The 17198-nt window shown below is 34.7% G+C and overlaps 1 protein-coding gene across 1 annotated transcript in view; it reads left to right on the top strand.

The window, feature by feature from the left end:
- LOC144354673 (neuronal acetylcholine receptor subunit alpha-10-like) overlaps positions 1-17198 on the top strand; it is a 49711-nt gene that overhangs the window by 11844 nt on the left and 20669 nt on the right. The window contains exon 2 of the mRNA XM_078010340.2: positions 16357-16559. Coding sequence (XP_077866466.2) covers positions 16357-16559 — 203 coding nt within the window. The remainder of the gene's footprint in view (positions 1-16356; positions 16560-17198) is intronic.

Genomic DNA, 17198 nt, shown 5'->3' with positions numbered 1-17198 from the left:
CGGTAACTCTTGGTGAACCTTGACAGAACATATTCCTGTAACTTGATATGACTGTACACCGATAAAAGTGTGTAGAGCGTCGTTTATTTAAATTCTGAAAAAAAGAAGACACTGAGAATTTTCATAATAATAATAATAATAACAGTAATTACGTCATACACCGGACGACCATTCACGGATCGTGTTGTTTAAATGTACGACACTTGTTTTGTAACCACTTCATGTGTACGTATTCTAGGGTTATTAGCTACAGGAAACTTAGCGTCTTAACATTGGATTAACTCGGTTGACTCGTTCGGTTTATTTGAAAATTACTGCATTACTTGGGGGATTTTATAACATATAAATAAAATAAAGTACATCACGGTTCGCCCGTCAAACAGAGATGATGATTCATTTTAATCTTCGAATACCGATTAATACCCAAAATGCAAGTAGATACGGAATGACTTATGCAATACTGCCACACACGCGACAACCACCTGCACTATCTATAATTCTATAGTTGAAATTCGGACGCACGTTGGTACCACAAAAGTAAGCTTTTCAACGCCTCGATTTTCTTAACTCAAAGATTTACAGTCTGTCAAGGTTTATATGATATTGACAGCATACCACACTTGTAATTGGATACGGTTACAAACCTTATTTCTGAAATTGACGTTCAAATGTTATTCAAAATGTTGCATGATAGTTTTAGTTTGGATCGATCTAGATCGTAGGCGATACGGACTGTTATTCTAGTTTCTGCCCTGAAGACCGGAACTCTTTCTAAAATTAATCCATTGTATTACCGCTAAACACACACTGGTACCACAACATATCATTACGTATTGTTTATTGCTCAGTGTCCTGTGGCACATTTCTTATCGGTTTATCATATGGTTCTAACGACCCACGACATTGCCATTATGGTTCATCGCCTAGCAACAATGTCACCATTCACATAAATACAAACTGGCATTACTATGGTTACTTATGTAATACTAGACTATATTATTTTGATGAAGGTTTTGAACCACCCTCAAATGCCCCAGTTACTCCGATATTTATCATTCGTTCCCTTCCCCGAAGTGGTCGATGCAGTATACATGCGTAAATGCGTAAACTAGTTTTATCTGACTTTTGAATCGAGTACTCACGGATAGGGGATAGTATTAATTACATTCGGGATTGAAGTCCACGGATGAGAACGAGTTATAAGCATGCATGATAAAATTTAATACGGATGATATTCGCGCACAGTAATAACGCTAACAAACGTCTTATGTTATCTCATATAAACAGTTTGTTTTTGGTTCTATTGAATATGTTTTGCTAAACCACTTATAAATTAACCCCCATCAATTTGAAACATAAACAGCTCGCAACTTATTGATATATTGGAATGAACTGAGCATCTTAAATGAATATGTAAAGCGCAATTTATTTTACCAATCGCCCAGAAAAAAAACATTTCACTTTTTTATTTGCTAGTATTGAAGTGATTGTGATACGTTTCTCATAAACGTGCCCATTTTTGTTTGCTTATCGTATCTCAGTAAGCTTCTGAGGGTTCCCGGTGAGCGCGCACAGAACGTCCACATGATCGCCTTGGTATCTCCGCTTACTTTGTAGCCATTCCGGTCCGGAGAATATGTTTACATATATAAGTCATTTATGTTTTTCTCCAATGCCACTCGTTAAGGAAGGTGTTAGCCAATCAAAATGATTGTAACATTATCTGATTTGATACATTTGCCAGCGTCAGTTAGCAATGATTTTTGTAGTTTCAGAAATCAATTATCATACAATTGAATATCTGTTCACATATAATTAAGAATTCGAATATGCATAAACTAAATCTGATTATTTACTAATTTGCATAGAATCAAACAGCGAGTGAGAGCGTTTCCAAAATAATTTTCTGGTAAAGACATCAGGTCACGAGACAATAGTTGTGTCATTTTGTTTTAGTCTCAATATTTTTCATATAACAAAAAATAAAGTTTAATATAATGAAAAAAGAAAGACTAACCTTCTAGTATCAAGGGAGAAACACGACGTTATGATGAAAAGCTGTTAAAATCGATAGAAAACACTATAAACTGATTAGAAATATACAGAGCTACCTTGCCTGTCGGCTTTCTCGTTTGCTCTCGTTAACATAACTACAATGACAGTGAGTGATTGTGTGCAGCCAAAACGTGGCTGAAACATTGACCTGTTAAAACTCGATTATAAGATCACATAGGTATATTTGAGTTGTGCAAATTGAGTTCGAAAGACGTACATAAAACGTTTTCTAAGGTCCGTATCAGGCATATTTTATTTGCATATGCAAATTATACACTGAAATTTGTATTAAAAGAATAGTTCATTCAATTCAATTCAATTCAATGAAGGTTATTTGGAAAGTTGTTCAAACGTGCAAATCTAATAGAAACACAAACAGGTGCGATCTCGCGAGATAATGCCTAGAAATTGCCATCGAGTGGTGAAGCACGTGGTAGAGTGTTTTAAATTATGTTTTTTACCTGGCAAGTTGTATATAACACATGCAATCTCATAGGTATAAGTTAAGTCACTAATACAATACTGAAGTAAATTGAAGTAAATTATGGATAATTCCAAAGCATATTTTTAAGCTCAGTATTCTTTATATTGTAAGAGATGACGCGACTGTTTACTTAGACGAGATTCCCTCACTAACATAGCATTAAAACGAGAAATTGGAAAGCGAACATGAAGGATGGCATTTAATCACGCTGCCAAGTAATCAAATCAGCCGCGTGAATAGTCGTAATTTCCCTTTTCACGACTAGGTTTTTGCCGTAATAATTTAGTTCCCCCATTCGTTCTGATTTTAATTTTAAGTCGAACAAAGTTCCTCATTGCTGATGGGATTTATCAAACAAATCTGACTCTGACAGACGGATGAATCCTGATTTTTTTAAAATATATTTTTCCGCCATGTAAGTGATATAGCTTGTGTGCGTATATGAACATATTTCCTTTTTTTGCAACATTTTAGACTGTACTTTACATCCTGTTTGACATTTCCCAGCTAAAAGCCAATTTACTGAATGAACAGAAGAAACCCTAACCTCATGCGACATGTCTAGATCAATAATTCAATAGAAAACAATTCGAAACCATTTATCAGTTTGAATCGGCTAAATTTTGTGCGAGGAGTTGTAAAATACGGGAGGTCAAAATGTCCTAATTCTTTTTGCCGTTTTTAAGCCAAGTGTGATGATGCGAATGAGCGCATGTATGTATCATCCTTTTCATTCAAATAATTCTCAACATAGTTCCCCTTTCGCTTTGGTATACCTAAATAAAATTAACTACCCCATCGAAGGCATGGGATGCTCCACGTGCACCAAAGATGAGTTAAATGCAGTATGTCGATTACAACTTGTCTGTCAATGTGATTGCATAATTATTTGTAAGGAATCCACAGATTTCATATTGTTGTGTACGTGACTACTAGTCTCGTAAAGCTACTAACAACCAATTCCAATTTTAGTGAAGTTGATTTGTGTATTACCGCTTTTGTGTGTTTGTAATGAATTAATGCACTTTAGGGGATGATATGAATGGATCGTTTTTCTCACGTTCGATGGAAATACACCAGTTTTTGGTAATGCTCTTGAGACCCCATTGACGCATGCTTGGCATTTAAATCATACTATCTCTTCATTATTATTGAGGGCTCATTCCCGACGCGTATTGAGAACATTCATACATAAATAATAAAATTGAAAAAGTGACGTGAAAATTCTATTGTAAAGGTTGATTTTACACCGGTCTGTGAATACAATTTTGATGCAATAATTCGTGGCTATCCAAATTAGATGGTAATTCTGAAGATATATTAATTTGTATTTGACTCGTTTGGCTCCCATCTTTAAGAATGGTTACAAGGTTGTTGGCCTAATTACAACTCTCTACATTTTATTGAAAGTTTAATTGTATTATTTAATCGTTTTAGACGGTATATCAGTTTACTGGCGCCATCTGGCTATTACGTCACAATCGGTTAAACACAGCTGAGTATATATGAGAATCGATTTGATCTTTAAGGTGATTTCATTGAGTAGCAAATCGCTGCAATTAGACTCCTTTTTTTTAAATAACCAGCTATTGACATTTATCTGTCATTTATATGTGCCTTCAAGTTGTGATACAAAACAAAGTGGGGAGGGGTATAGATCACAGGTCATGGGGAAGGAAAGTGCATATTCTCACGAATAACAGTGCAACTACTGTTACCCAAAATAAAAGCATACACATATTTTTCCAGAGTATATTTTGAAGACTAAACATTTGTATTCCATTAGAACGAGTATCAGTGCCCCCCTTATGTCAGTATTCAATACACACATGCATTGTCACACAACTTTGTCGCGCACTTACTCCAGCTAAAATAAGCGTCGACAACTCGAAAATTATGTTGAATTTAGCTCATATTATTTTTATTTCATTCGACATCGTAGTCGGTACAGAAGAATAATTTATAACTCTTTTATAAAATATCATGATAAAATGGTATAAATAGTGTGACAAATTAGTTTTCTATTACGTTACGACCTTATTGCTATGTTATACAGCCCTTGACATTACAAGAATCAACCATATTTTAATTTTACTAATTTTAAAAGACGTCCAAGCGCGCCACTGGACGTGTCTTTACATATATCGTCATAGTTAGCAAGATAACTTTTAGTCGGTACCCTAAGGAGTCAGTGTAATTGCATCACGTGACTAATTGCTGTTATTCGGTCTGCAAGTATCATATAATTGATATGGTTTTCTTTGTGTGCTGTTCGAACGCCCATGCCATATCTCTAGTGACATGTCGCACTGAAGTAAATGCATCTTGGTTATGTAGTAATTTCACTATATATTCGTTGTGTGAGTTTTGGAGTGTGGGTGTTTGGCAGGTGATTTATAAAAACCTGTTAACAGTGTTTCTGATTACATAGATGAAGAGGCGAACAAAATATGTGTTATCGCAGGAGCTCCAACCACCGTTTGGTTTTTCTTTAATTTCTTACTGCCGCAATACGCGACATAGGAAATATAAGTCTATTATACAATACTCGTAGTTGCTGTACCTGGAGCAATATTTTCAGTCATTATTGTATTATTTACTTTTTATTCGCAATGTTCATTAGGTACAACAGAAAATAATTAGCGCCACGGATGTTATTTGCAATTTATAAAACTTAATATATGTTAATATATATTTATCGTGGTATTACTACTTTTGTTGTTTTTGCTGACCACGATTTAGTCGCTCAGTTAAAAAGCGTCATTATATGTCAATGATGTTTTTGAAGATTTTTAACCACATAAACATTTACCAATTTTACCGAAAATGACTCCACACAAGACTAGGGTCACATAAAATGCAATGTGACAAATAAGGGTCGATTATTTCGTTGAAATCTGTCGTATTCTTGCGATGTAACTATTGGCGCAGGGAATGTTTTATTAAAAATAAAAAAAGCGTAGAAAAAAATTGATAGTTACATCTATTTGTGCTTTAAGTTGTTGGCGTGCTATTCGGCATAATGAACAGACATACACTTTTTAACTTCAGTCAAGAAAATAAAACAGCCATTTTTATATGCACTGTGCTCTACCGTTGGTGGCAGTAGTATTCAAGTTGTTTTCATATGATCGTTCCTCGTTTATCCAGGAAAAGGGGTAATTCTCATTTCATACATCTTCATCGACCACGAACATTAATTAATTAATAAATAAATAAATACTGCAGTCCTGGCGACAGGAAAATTATTCAACCTTCTGACATGCTGACAGGTCGGAGAAGTATACATTTGTATAATGAATACAAAATGCCGTGATAATGCTCTCGTAATCTGGTGAACGACATTTTGTATAATTTATCTGTCAGTGAGCAGCGAAATATCACAAACACACGATGTTAAAATTGCATTAAGGTATTATAACATGTCTGACCCTGTTCACTGTTGCAGGAATATATAATCTTTAATACTATCCCCACGCGTAAAACAAATTATCATCATTACTCAATAGTGTTAATGACATAAGGTCCTGTAATATTTATATTTATCTACATTCAGGTGGGGGAAATATACGAGTGACGTAAGAGCCATATCACTACGAGTCAAATATATGCGTTTTCATTTTTCGCATTTGATGAATTCGCTTTTATCAATTCTTAGAAACATATTCATATGTTCCGCTCCAAAGACTCGGAACATCTAAAATAACTGCAGTCTAAGAATAATTCTGATTTCATAGGTTACTCATTGGATATTCTATATTTACACGTTTACATTACCAGTGATTGATGAATTGTTCGAAGTTTATGTAGAATAATTACGTTCCAATAAATAATAATTAATTGATGCATATTATTACATTCAACAGTTTCTATATATACACTGAATGATCATCAACTCAATTAATTTAGTTTTTAGTAGAATTTCTTAGATTTTATTTTTTTATGCTGGTCTGCTTTGAATGTTTTTTTTTTCTCAAAATAAAATGACTGTAACTGGTCCAATGTTTCACGTGTTTCACTGTACCAATGAATAATAAGATTTACAAATGTAGCAACCATGATTGTACTCAAGTTGTCATGATGTTTCATGCAGTAATTAATTTGTTTTATTTCGATAATTTTAGAATATAATCTTTGTGTTTGCATACGATTTACGCAATTTACTGGGAACGCAATGCGGGTTTGGTTGTATAGTGTGGGAAATGTTTATAACGCCCTCATCTGCAAACAAAAACAATCGTTATCATCATATATAGAGTCTATTACCTCCAAGGAGTTTATTTTTGAGGACCTGTTTCCACAACGAGTCTATAACATGTGCAGAAAAAAACTAACCCGGTTGCCATGAAAACATGAATATTTGGAAGGGTTCTTCACCATTCTCAGTTAGAATCATGAAGATAAGTTCTTTGCAGCTGTGATGGAAAATTGCGGTTTCAGAGTATCTTTTACATTGCTATTGTATTCTCCACATTGTTTCCCGTTTATATAATCCGTAATCCTGAAATCCGCAAACATAGCTTAACCTTAAGGATTACCCAGACTGGTTAAAGTATTCATGAGAATGCATTCGCTGTCTCCGTGTCGTATCAATAATTTAATATCTTATTTTCTACCGTGCAAAGTTGTTATAAGTATGCATATGAAATATACACAACTCATAAGGGCAGTATGGCATATATTCTTAATAATTACTCCAAAAACGCCCACAACGTCTCGGACAAATATAAGTACACAGAACACCTTTTCTAAAAAAACGTTAAAAAAATATATAAGACAGTCACATCATACATTGGGATATGCTTGGTCGGCTATGATAAACGATAAAGCATAGGGGAAACACATGATTGACAGTGTTCCATTAAATAACCTCCCCAGCTGCTCTTTTCAAAACATGCAACATGAGGTCAAAAGCAGGTGCAATCGTCGGACCAATAACTTGAAGGTCGTTACGGACGTTAGCTGGGCTATAAATGAACCATTGATGAAAGTAAACTTTCCAGAACTGTATATTCTGTGCACTCAGCACACCATGTAAGGCTAGACTTTTTTTTATTCCTTGTTTCGCGAGTTTTTATAAGGCAATTTTTTCAGGAGGGCGGAAAAAATAAAATTAATTCTTTTTTTTCATTAGATTTGTGTGATTCTCAAAGAATTGTAAGTGAGATCATTGATCGGAGAGAAGAAATGAAATAAAATGTTATTCCATGTATAACCTTGTTTCTCATCTGCGCGAGACTTTGATCATGATACTCCCACGAAAATGCAACTTGGGTTTATTATGCGGCGGGCGAAAGTTTTTTTTAGCAATTTTTTGCATTTACAAGTCGGTGGGCGCGAGAAATTACGCTGAAATAAAATTTTATTTTTATTTCATTTTCGGTTTCTGTTCATTCGGCGGGTTCGCAAAACAAGGTATAATAAAAGTCTGGCTTTTTATCCGTTTTCACCAAAATATTACATTAATTGCACAGGTATAACCGCACTTCATATCGACGTGTGAACAACATTATTTCGTTTCATATCATTTACATATTTTACCAAAACGTTACTAAAATAATTTACTAAACTTCATAAGCTGTGACGATAAACATAAATTACATTCCTTGATTTTAATTTAGTGTTTAGTAGCATAGTACCCATCAACTAATTTTAATTGTGAACTGTTCCTCAAACTTCGACCAAGAGCGGACGTCTTTCAGTGCACGCATTTAGTGGGGCATCAGTTCCAATTGAAATAAAAAAAATCATGATCATGATAACATTTACGATAGGGAGGATATTACGCGACAACAGGGAAACCGTGATATCGCATTATTTACGGTTTTACACATGATCTCGGTATTTGAACTCGTTGCTTCGCGACTCATTAACCTCAAGATCACTCGTAAAATACGACGCCATACCACGGGGATTGTCGTGTATTAACCTCAAACATCTTAGTATGTAAGTTAGGTAAAACACAATAATGAATACATACTTCCAGGCGCACATCGAATTAAGGGTAACACGAAGAAATAACATCTGTTCTTAGCAAATTTCTTTGCACCCAATTCTCGTATCATCGTTATATATAAACCAATTGTGCGTATTTGAGATCGCCCATGGTAACAATCAAGTCTGCAGCCAATCATCGTAGGGAAAAGCATGAAGAATCTCCTTATATTAACAATTACAGTTTCAGTCTCAATAGAGACGCTTCAAATGATATCGCATTGATTGTTAACTCTCCAAGAGACAATCCATTAAAAGTGATAATAATTACTTTGTTTAAATTGAGTTGGGATTACACATTATTTAATGTAATCAACCTGGATATTCTGGGTGGACTTAGACTAAAATTGTCGATCGTGCATGTTTTGTGCACCATAAATTAATAATATTCAGGCATGAATTATGTTGACGTCTTGTGAAAGATTCACCACTTTGACCTCTATCGCCCACCATCCTATATTTAATGTATGTTCAATACATTGATAGCCGTAGAAGCATTCTTACAAAATATGCTCTTGTATGTTAAAGGACGGTGGTCATCGTGTCGCGCATGTGCGACATTTGTGTTGATTGATTTTCCCACAATCCAATGCGTTTTTTTTAAATCATGAGTACGAGTTTTGGCCTCAGCGCGACGTGCACTAATTACCGACGATGACTTCTTCGACACCTTCCAATCTCCAAAGAAATTACCTAGTTAAAGCTTGGAAACTTCTCAGTTTGTGCGACACTCAAAGTCGCCATCTTTGTTACAAGAGACCCATATCTTGCGCATGCGAGGCATGATGATCATCGCCGTTTAAGATGCTACATTGAATTGTGATTTATCATAAACCCAAAATGCTATTTTTGCTGTGCACATCTGTGTATTCCTTCAATGAAACCCATTTATTACGCATGTGCACTGTTGTTATTGGTACGTACAAAAACAATTACTGTACATGCGCAGTAATGCTTTTCATTTTCTTCGAATTAATATTATGAATTCTAAACATTTTTAGTTCACATTAATTCATAAATACATGATAATGCGTCTTTAAAATGTATCACCAGATGTTTTTTTTTACTTTTACCGTGTTATGCAGTTAGTCACACAATCCATATACAAATTATGATCGCAGGACTACGTTTTCCACACAAATGTTGGATTCACCACTGGGTTCCACAGTGAAAAAATCCGTTATATTTCAAAATTTCGTTCGGGGTACAATGGTAAAAAATAAGTTGGGCAATCATGGTTGTCTCGAATTATTAAAGATTTTTGAGAATACATTTATTTTTATGAAACACTATTTTAATATAAATCGACATTTTTTAGACAGTTTTTTTGCAAACAATATATATATTCGTACCCGTTTCATTTTTTAGTTATCAGGATGAATGCCCTAAAATACCTTACGGGATCGGCTCATGTGAAGTACATTAAAAATGTGAAAATACTATTCAAGTCATTTTACCTATCCTAGTAGGCATTATTCGACATTGTCACGTATCCCGTACATATCAGCTTTATTAAATACGATAAACCAGCCGTGAAATAATTTTCAGTATCATGTCCGGCTTTGTTTAGCCATAATTATATCAACGTAATTCTTTTATATAATTTAGAATGCACACAACTATCCACTTGCCACGTTCTTATCTTATATAATTTAATGTGATCTTGAGATTTTGAACGTAAAGATTTCTGACGCCACCTTGTATGACTTGCCTTTTAAAAACATCGGTCACGTTACCTGCTAACTAGCTTTCGGCGACAGACAGACAGACAGAAATCAAATCGTATTCGCAAAAGAGTTGCGTGAATAGCGGTCGAATTCCAAAACCCTCGTGCGTCTTTTGGTGCCGAGCACTGAACGTTTGCTCACCCGGTATGAATAATAATTGAAATAAACATCTACAGCTCCAAACAATTCGAAGTATTTTTATTATGCAAATGTATGATTAACTTGCTCTCTGATCACAATCTATAAATGTATTGTCCATAAATTGTTTCGTCAACAGGGACACATACATTTTAATTTAGTAACAGCAGCAACGAACAATGCTCTTAATTTATTTTTGGGTGCAAAAGACCGGTATCGACAACCAGTCACTACGCACACACACACGCGCGCTAGGATAAACAAGTGCGTCCACCAATAATGAATTAGGCATGATAAAAGCTTTATTGACAGGTTTTGACATCTCTGTCAAGCCAGAGAAGTCAATCCAGTTTATACAAATAATTTCTTAGTTTTCTTCTGTTTCTCGTGTAATCAGTTAGTTGCTTTTTACTTGAAACGACAGGTTAACGTTCATGTACTATTGAGTCCGTTACTGTCCTTCCCGTGAAATGTAACGCCACCTTTCATTGGTGAAATTAAACCAGACATACAAAGGGTCCACCAATCATCAATACACCATATACTATCCATCAATTCGGAACGAGACTACTAATCAACTTCCAGATTTCGTTACCCAGACGTTCCTGTAAATTGAACAAGATATTTTTTTGAAAGCCTATTTCTCCTGAGATTAACAATTTCGCTTGTGGGAATTGTGTCACAATACACTAAATGTTGATGTAAATGTGTGATTTTTCAAAGTTACACACGCCTACGGAAAATAAAATGAATATATATAATTATATATTTTTCTGCCACGGCATAGGTATAATCGTTGTCATAGTAACAATTGAAATAGATGTCAATCACGTACAGACAAATTATTGAAATGTTCACATCAATAATTTATAAACGTTGTCTTTTTGTTAATACTTGGACGACCTTTTGAAAGTGCCTTCAGTTGAAGCAGTTACCCACCGAGGCGCAAACCGAGGCGCTAACCGAGGCGCAAACCGAAGCACAACTATTTTGTTTTCATAAAGCATACGGTATAATAAATTAAGTAACCTTGTTTGGCTTTTAGTGTAGTTTAATGTCACAGTTGAAGCATAAATATAAAGATCATTAATGACGCCACGTAATTCCCAATTTCGTGATAAAGTAAACATCATGAAATATTTTGTGGACAGTGGGTACTTAATTTGATATTACAAATAGTTTGCTTATAAGATAATTTATAGATTATTTATATTTTGGGAATTCCAGTACCAATTAAACAAGAGAATCGTTGTATGACAGTAAATCAAATGTAAATTTGATTCGTTGATTGTTGTGTTTTTGTATGTGTATATTTATATTAAACTTTTTTAGCAAGAAATAAAATGTATTTCGATCGTCATATAATATTTGAACAAGCAAATATTTGGATATTCCGTGTCGCTTCCAATAAACGAATATTCACATTAATTTAGTTGGTCAACAAAATGATGCACTTATACATATTATAATGATGTGAGGACACGGTTTGCTTAAATCATTATATGCATTGTTATAAATGTAACAGAAAATAGTCCCAGATATAATGTCTTTACATCATGGTTGTGTTTACGATGTCTTTACATCATGGTTGTGTTTACGATGTCTTTACACCATGGTTTTGGTTATAATGTATAGACACCATGGTTGTGGTTATAATGTATATACACCATGGTTGTGTTTACGATGTCTTTACATCATAGTAGTGTTTACGATGTCTTTACATCATGGTTGTGGTTATAATGTATATACACCATGGTTGTGGTTATAATGTATATACACCATGGTTGTGTTTACGATGTATTTACACCATGGTTGTGTTTACGATGTCTTTACATCATGGCCGTGGTTACAATGTATATACACTATGGTTGTGTTTACGATGTCTTTACATCATGGTTGTGGTTACAATGTATATACACCATGGTTTTGTTTACGATGTCTTTACATCATGGTTGTAGTTACAATGTATATACACTGTAGTTGTGTTTACGATGTCTTTACATCATGGTTGTGGTTACAATGTATATACATCATGGTTGTGTTTACGATGTCTTTACATCATGGTTGTGGTTACAATGTAGATCCACCATGGTTGTGTTTACGATGCCTTTACATCATGGTTGTGGTTTAATGCATATATACACCATGGTTGTGTTTACGATGTCTTTACATCATGGTTGTGGTTTAATGCATATATACACCATGGTTGTGTTTACGATGCCTTTACATCATGGTTGTGGTTTAATGCATATATATACCATGGTTGTGTTTACGATCTTTTTACATCATGGTTGTGGTTACAATGTAGATCCACCATGGTTGTGTTTACGGTGCCTTTACATCATGGTTGTGTTTACGATGTCTTTACATCATGGCTGTGGTTACAATGTATATACATCATGGTTGTGTTTACGATGTCTTTACATCATGGTTGTGGTTACAATGTATATACACTATGGTTGTGTTTACGATGTCTTTACATCATGGTTGTGGTTACAATGTATATACACTATAGTTGTGTTTACGATGTCTTTACATCATGGTTGTGGTTACAATGTATATACATCATGGTTGTGTTTACGATGTCTTTACATCATGGTTGTGGTTACAATGTAGATCCACCATGGTTGTGTTTACGATGCCTTTACATCATGGTTGTGGTTTAATGCATATATACACCATGGTTGTGTTTACGATGTCTTTACATCATGGTTGTGTTTACGATGTCTTTACATCATGGTTGTGTTTACGATGTCTTTACATCATGGTTGTGTTTACGATGTCTTTACACCATGGTTTTGGTTATAATGTATAGACACCATGGTTGTGGTTATAATTTATATACACCATGGTTGTGGTTATAATGTATATACACCATGATTGTGTTTACGATGTCTTTACATCATGGTTGTGTTTACGATGTCTTTACATAATGGTTGTGGTTATAATGTATATACACCATGGTTGTGGTTATAATGTATATACACCATGGTTGTGTTTACGATGTATTTACACCATGGTTGTGTTTACGATGTCTTTACATCATGGCCGTGGTTACAATGTATATACACTATGGTTGTGTTTACGATGTCTTTACATCATGGTTGTGGTTACAATGTATATACACCATGGTTTTGTTTACGATGTCTTTACATCATGGCTGTGGTTACAATGTATATACATCATGGTTGTGTTTACGATGTCTTTACATCATGGTTGTGGTTACAATGTATATACACTATGGTTGTGTTTACGATGTCTCTACATCATGGTTGTGGTTACAATGTATATACACTATAGTTGTGTTTACGATGTCTTTACATCATGGTTGTGGTTACAATGTATATACATCATGGTTGTGTTTACGATGTCTTTACATCATGGTTGTGGTTACAATGTAGATTCACCATGGTTGTGTTTACGATGCCTTTACATCATGGTTGTGGTTTAATGCATATATACACCATGGTTGTGTTTACGATGCCTTTTCATCATGGTTGTGGTTTAATGCATATATATACCATGGTTGTGTTTACGATCTCTTTACATCATGGTTGTGGTTACAATGTAGATCCACCATGGTTGTGTTTACAATGCCTTTACATCATGGTTGTGTTTACGATGTCTTTACATCATGGTTGTGGTTACAATGTAGATCCACCATGGTTGTGTTTACAATGCCTTTACATCATGGTTGTGTTTACGATACCTTTACATTATGGTTGTGGTTACAATGTAGATCCACCATGGTTGTATTTACGATGCCTTTACATCATGGTTGTGTTTACGATGCCTTTACATCATGGTTGTGTTTACGATACCTTTACATCATGGTTGTGTTTACGATGCCTTTACATCATGGTTGTGTTTACGATGTCTTTACATCATGGTTGTGTTTACGATACCTTTACATCATGGTTGTGTTTACGATGCCTTTACATCATGGTTGTATTTACGATGCCTTTACATCATGGTTGTATTTACGATACATTTACATCATGGTTGTGTTTACGATACCTTTACATCATGGTTGTGTTTACGATGCCTTTACATCATGGTTGTATTTACGATGCCTTTACACCATGGTTGTGTTTACGATACCTTTACATCATGGTTGTGTTTACGATACCTTTACATCATGGTTGTGTTTGCGATGCCTTTACATCATGGTTGTATTTACGATCTCTTTACATCATGGTTGTGGTTACAATGTAGATCCACCATGGTTGTATTTACGATGCCTTTACATCATGGTTGTGTTTACGATACCTTTACATCATGGCTGTGGTTACATTGTATATATACACCATTGACCATGGTCATTTATAAACGGCGCATTATTTATTTTTAAAAATCACTAGCCACAGTTGCAAGAATCGTTTGATATTCCTTCTGTGTTATCATTATTCATTTTTTCTCCGAACATGTTTCACAGTGGATGTCACATTATACAGAAATAAAGTACGAAAATATTTCCACAACCATCACCACGCCCGACATGACGTATTGTTTAGACACACCCTGAGAATGAAATAGAATCTATCAAAATACATTTGCTCCGCACTGTTTATATTTGACAGTCCTTAACAAATAGTCTTTACTTCCTACTAGACAACTTCAAGTTGGCAACTTCGGGTTGAGTTCTTCTCTAAATTCAAACGCTCCGTAATTTATTGTTTTTTGTCACCAAAACGTGCATGTCGTCACGCCGCTGATTGAGTTGAACTATCTCCACCTCACGAAGATGTTAATGTCTTCATTTTCATCGCAATTAACTTTATTTTCGTTGTTCTGATCGATTCCTCGACATCTTTGACATTGATTGGTTTCTTTGTCACTAGTGATACATAAGGTAGTGTCAAAGTCAGGCGATAGTAACACCCCTCTGACAAGTGAATACATACATAATAATTCTGTATGGCAGCAAAATTAATGTAGAGCTCCATAAAAAGTCTGACGTGTAGACATTATTTGACTATGTCTCCCAGACGAATTTCGTAGGCAAGCTTCTCTAAAACACTTATAACCAAACTATTTGGCAACCGTTTTACAAACACGTTGTTATCATTTACATGCATTATTTATGGTGCTGACCATTTTGAATATCAGCGCGCCATTGAGCATAAATTGAAACCGCGTAAAATGTATAAGTTCTTGTTTGCACGTGATACACAATAATAAGTGGAACAGCACATATTAGTCTCAAGCTCTGAATTCATCCCATTACTTGACACTTGACCTTTGACACTTAACCTCGTGAATCAACTTACGATTACTTGACAGTATTCATCTCATTCAATAGACTATAGAAGAGGTTTAATTGTCCAAGGTTGACATGATTCTTCCGTGTTTTGTCTCCAAAATGAATATTTTCATATAACCACGGATAAAATATGGGGGTTTTAGAAGAAAAAAAAAAGATTACGAACACATCATTCACTTTATTGTGTATTGTAGCATATAGTTGATTAAGTATAGCATCCACTGAACACTGAACATGATTAATATTCTATCGACTATAAATTATTTATTTGGATTAGTTCAGTATACTTATATTCGAATCTGTTCAAGTGAACTGGCTTTGTTGATTGAACATGATTGATCTCGGATTATTTGAATAAAATATTTATACGAAACAAATTCATAATTTATTTCTTGTTTTTGTTATGTTATGCATATAGGTTTCACAATAAAGTGTGTAACGAAAATTATTGAAAAATTATAATAAATGTATAAATATGTATAAATGTATAAACAACAGATGATATCATTTGTGATTCTATGTGGCCTGTTGTAGTATTAACATTGTGAAATAATCTATTATGCATTTTTAAATTTACCTTTCAGCCTTTTGTAATGGTGGTCCAACAGTCAGCTCAGTCATACCTGATGTAAGAAATATGTTTATATCATGTCTTGGGAGAAACAAACAAAACTTATGTTGATTTTTCATTACAGCTGTCAGGTGTTTAGACCAAACGCCGAGTACGGAGTTCAACAAGTCGTCACTGCTCCCACCTGGGGCTGAAAGGAGAAGTGGGCGATCGAAGTTAACAAGACACTTATTAAAAGAGTACGAAACGTATGTTCGACCAGTATATGAAATGTCCACTGTAACCGATGTTAAATATGGTCTGGCTTTGACGCAGATCATCGATATGGTAAGGACTATATACTCAATATGCTCCAGCAAATGTAACCCCAACAGCTTCGAAATATACTTTAACTGAAATACTAAACTCTATTTTACTAACTATCGCTCATGAAACGCGCGCGCGTATCTATATTAGCATACTATTTCCACGTTTCTAATTCGCGTGATACCCTTTCCGATTACGTCAGCGGCTTAGCTTATGACGCGCGTGGTCGCCGTCATGTTCATGCAACGACTGACAACTATTTCAGAGGTCCTCTCAAATCAAACATTCAAATACCAAGTAGTGATTATTCAAAGATGGGAAGATGCACATTATAGCAATTAAACTGTATTCAGAGAGAATGGGTTTCATACGCACAATATTTAACAAATTAAATACATGTACCAATATTTTATAATCGGAAATCTGTAATCAGCAAAAGAAGGGTCCTAAAGGCACAATATTCACAACTGTCGGACGAAACTTGACCAGTATGTACACCTGTAAGTCGTGTATATAACGACATAAAACATTTGTCGAAAAAAACAAACAATATTTTAATCAGTAAATAGTTCTTTTCTCTAAATACAGATAATCGGAAATCTGTTATCAGCAAAACAAGGGCCCTGCACGTACATTCTTCACAACTGTCGGGCGAAACTT

This window comes from Saccoglossus kowalevskii, chromosome 19 (genome assembly GCF_978046115.1).
Source record: "Saccoglossus kowalevskii chromosome 19, keSacKowa6.1, whole genome shotgun sequence".
NCBI classification, from domain to species: Eukaryota; Metazoa; Hemichordata; class Enteropneusta; family Harrimaniidae; genus Saccoglossus; species Saccoglossus kowalevskii.
The sequence above is the reverse complement of the archived record's forward strand: the minus strand, read 5'-3'. Positions and strand labels throughout refer to the sequence as shown.